Source organism: Arachis ipaensis, chromosome B03, assembly GCF_000816755.2.
Source record: "Arachis ipaensis cultivar K30076 chromosome B03, Araip1.1, whole genome shotgun sequence".
NCBI classification, from domain to species: Eukaryota; Viridiplantae; Streptophyta; class Magnoliopsida; order Fabales; family Fabaceae; genus Arachis; species Arachis ipaensis.
In genome coordinates this window covers 13,176,250-13,180,203 of record NC_029787.2, presented here as the reverse complement: position 1 = coordinate 13,180,203, position 3,954 = coordinate 13,176,250, and the positions used below count along the sequence as shown (strand labels likewise).

General features: G+C 35.8%; 1 protein-coding gene across 1 annotated transcript in view; it reads left to right on the top strand.

The window, feature by feature from the left end:
* Positions 1-1,540, top strand: part of LOC110269378 — a 2,844-nt gene extending 1,304 nt beyond the window's left edge. Inside the window, exons 4-6 of the mRNA XM_021117170.1 lie at positions 2-143; positions 329-433; positions 794-1,540. Of these exons, the coding sequence (XP_020972829.1) occupies positions 2-143; positions 329-433; positions 794-894 (348 nt within the window). The 3' untranslated portion in view covers positions 895-1,540. The remainder of the gene's footprint in view (position 1; positions 144-328; positions 434-793) is intronic.

Sequence of the window (3,954 nt, the reverse complement as noted above, 5' to 3'; positions counted from 1 at the left end):
TTGTGAAGCAAGGACTTTGTTGTCTGAGAAACACTCCCTTGAAAATGAAATTCAGCTTTTGGATAAGAAAAATGATGTTTTGAAAAATTCGGTTTTGGCATTTGTTGAGGAAATACTTGAAGATCTTCATAGTTCAAATTCAGGTAAATCTCTCTATTGATATTAGACTTGCATGGGGAATTAAGTTCTATAGAAGTAAACACAGCTGCATACGTTTTGGCAAAACAGATTTATTAAGAGTTAATGACCGAATATTAGAATTTGAGTATTGAACAGTGATGCGTTGTAATTTTAACTTTTACTACCCACTTACCTACGACTATTGCAGCATTAGAAGTTGAGATACAGAGGAGGAACTGGGAAAATGAGAAATTGCTCAAGGATATCAATGATTTGAAGAATACACTACTTTCAGCAATTGGGACCAGTAACTGTATATTCCTTTCCGTAAACAATTAATGCATACATCTGGGCTTTTATGTTGTCAATTTTGTTCATTATCGATAGAGGTATTTAGATACGGATATGGAAAGTTATATGGTGGAACAGAGTTCGCGATTAAAGAAATTAGCAGACAGCGTGTAGTAGTTCTCATGTCTGGCGAGTGATAAGAATGATAAAACAGTGTCAGAAACGTAGCCCGTTGTAGATCACGAATTAGCAACGTGATATGTCATTTTCATCCATGTGACTTCAAAGCTAATTTGTTATGAATCGTGACTAGCAAGTAAATGGTTACTGTATATGTTTGATATTGAAGCTAGACTAAGTCATGGTCTTCACAACGTCCCAGGTGCCAGCCAAATGCAGCAACTGTATCAAGACCTAGAAGAGCATGAAGCATCTGCTGTTACTCCATTGAATTTTGCAGGTGAATGGGTCCCTGAAAGATAGTTTTTTTTCTTGAGCATGAGCTTTCCAGGCATCAAGCTGTTAGAGGTAATGCAGCTTTTCATGTTTGGATACAGTTGGCACCTCAGGTTTAAGCTGATTCACGTGTGGCCACTTGCCAAAGTCATTAGTCAAACCATCAAGACTTCATATGCTTATTATCGATTCTGAATTTGTACGATAACATTACAATAATAAATCGTTCAATTTCGTACTCTCTAATTCTTTTCCCCCGTAGGGACTGTTCGACATCGTTCGTACCTGAAAAGAGACTTGCCCATTTCATCATCTTGGCTATCAATATGACAAATGTGCGCATTCAAGTTGCTTTTTTGAGAGGGGTCCGGTTTTCATGCCCTTCCACTTTCTTCCTTGTTGACACTCCACGGTACGCAATAGTGTAGACTGTTATGTCACTATCCATTTCAGTGTATGGGACCCGTTATTCATGCATTGGTTCTGCTTCAATATAACAGTAAGAAACAAACTGGACCTTTCAGCTTATTATTGTCATTAAAGTTGATGAGTGGTAAACTTATTCGTTATTGCAAATTACAAATTTATGCCACTTAAACAGGCTTATATCTAAACTCAACTTCCATTCTGTCCTACTTGAATTTCTTCAAGCTGTCATAGTCTCGAGTTTCAATTGTTTGGCTGCATACTTATAATGTAAAATACAGCAATAAGTAAAATACACCCAATTAAACAGAGTTAATGTCGTTTATACACTTCCATTTGTGTTTAGTTTAGACTCTATTTTAAATTTAAGTAAGAAAAAAATGAGATAAAAATATGTAAGGAACTGAGACATTAATTTAGATATACAAATATTATCTCTATTTAAATAGTAATATCTTAGACTGAAAATTTACTATGTTCAAATTGATACCTATATTCAACAAAGATTAATGATTTGTCAACATTAATTCAGGCCTTTTCAATTGTCAAAAGAGTGAAAATCAGGTTCATTGTAGCCTGGCAATCCATTTCAATAGCCAATATAAATTAAATTGATGTGGAAGTTTTTGGGGTGTATTATTTCAACCTGAATGGTCATTAAAAATGTGTGATGGTATTACACCATTTACACGTATATGTGACAGTTCGTTGTTGGTAACTTGGCATATTATCAAAACTTTCCAAATCGTCGTAAAGTGATGAAACAGTGGTCCTACTGGCTAGTAATAGTTCGTCTAAGTCTAAGGGCAAACGAATACAACGAAAACAACAGGAAGCTCTCTCACAGCCAAGGAAAGGAGTCTGTGGTCTAAAGAAATGAAATAAGCAAAGCAACAAATTAAACAAACCTTGTCTTCCACGTCAGAGACACTGGCCATGTTCATCACGTGAAAATCACGTGCAAGATTTTGACACCGTATAAATATGTCTCTTCTATTTTAATGTATTGCTGTTAGCAAGATCTGGTAGAGTTCTCTGATGTTGTCCATCCCATATAAATATAGTTTGTATTTGGAACCACTAGACTAGTAGGTGAATTCTACATGGTATTCCACCTCCGCTATTCTCTCGCACGTAGGTTTATATCACTTGTCCCCCTATCATGTTTGCTATTGCTAGCCATGTATATTAATTCTTAATATAGAACTCAATAAAGGAAGACCATATATATAAAATAGAACAAATAATATGGGTGATGAAAAGAGCAGGGGCATGCAAATCACGTGCTTATCTCTTCTAGGTAAACTAATTCTTAGCTTTAACCGCTTTGTGAAGTCATGAATTACCCCCGTTTAACAAAAAAGAAAGACGAGAGAGATTAGTCTATCTAGTTGTCATGTTAACTAGATTACCTAAAATATCACTGATACATTGTTGAGTAAAGCTGATCTGCACAATCAAGTTGTTATACCAATACAATTTTCCTGTATTGGAAGTGTCGTTTCTGAGCTTACACCACCCAACTAGGAAAGAAGGCTTTAAACTTTAGCATCCCAGCAAAAGCTCAAGTTCTATGGGTGTTATGTCTCTCCTTTTTGTTCGTGTAGGTTTAATCAAACCAGTTGTGGATCACTAGAGAAAACAGTAAAAGACTCTAACCCCTTATTCTCTTTATACTGTATTCTCTTTTAGTCCTCTGTTGATGCCATATGATCCATTACAATAATAGAATCCGTCGTCATCTGAGGGGGATTACTGTCTTGTTACAGAACTAGGATGTGTGGATGAGTTGATAATATAAGTTTAATGAGGTGTATTAAAGGTCATTCTATTAGAAATTCAATCAAGGAGTAGTGTTCTCCAAGAGGTTTCCAAGCTGGCATTTACACTAATCATATATGACTACCAATTATTCATATTTGAAAATACATACATACTATGGAAAATGTTTTGCTTCAAAGCCCCCAAAGAATTTCATTTTATCTTGAAAACAGTGACATTTGGTAGGGATATCAGGACAAAAAGCCAGTTACTATGCTTCATCGAAATGAAATTACAACCGATACCCATTGAAAACTAATAATATAGCTTTGTGATTGAGCGTAGGTGTGCTTTTAAAGCTTATTAAGTTAGAAGTGATTTTGACGTATATTCTATTAGTCTTAGCTTGACTTTATCTAACTAATCAATTTATTCCAAAAAGTTAACTTTTAGTTTCAGTTTGATGATGAGTGGATTGAAGTACTAGCCAGTAGCCACTGGCCCATTGCATAAGAAGGGTATGAGGGTGAGTGGGGGAAAGAAAGCTAGAAAAGTATACATACATAAATCTGGCTAACATAATTAAGACTAATATTGAAGACTATGTCCATCCAACATAATGATAGGAATCTCGTGCACTGAAGTAGTACGCCTAACATCCTTTTTGGTAAGTCATGAGGATAGATAAAAAAAGAAGCCAAAGTAAAAGATAAAGACAGAGAGAGTGCTTATGGGTGTGACTTTGAACATTCCTTTCTTTTTATTATTGTTGCTTGCCAGTAAGTGTTGGGACCCAAAGTGTAGCTCCCTGGTGAGATAGCTGGGACATCACATATGATCAACCACAAAATCCCACGTTTGGTTTCTTCCTTGGCGACCAGGGAGAGCCATAACCACAGG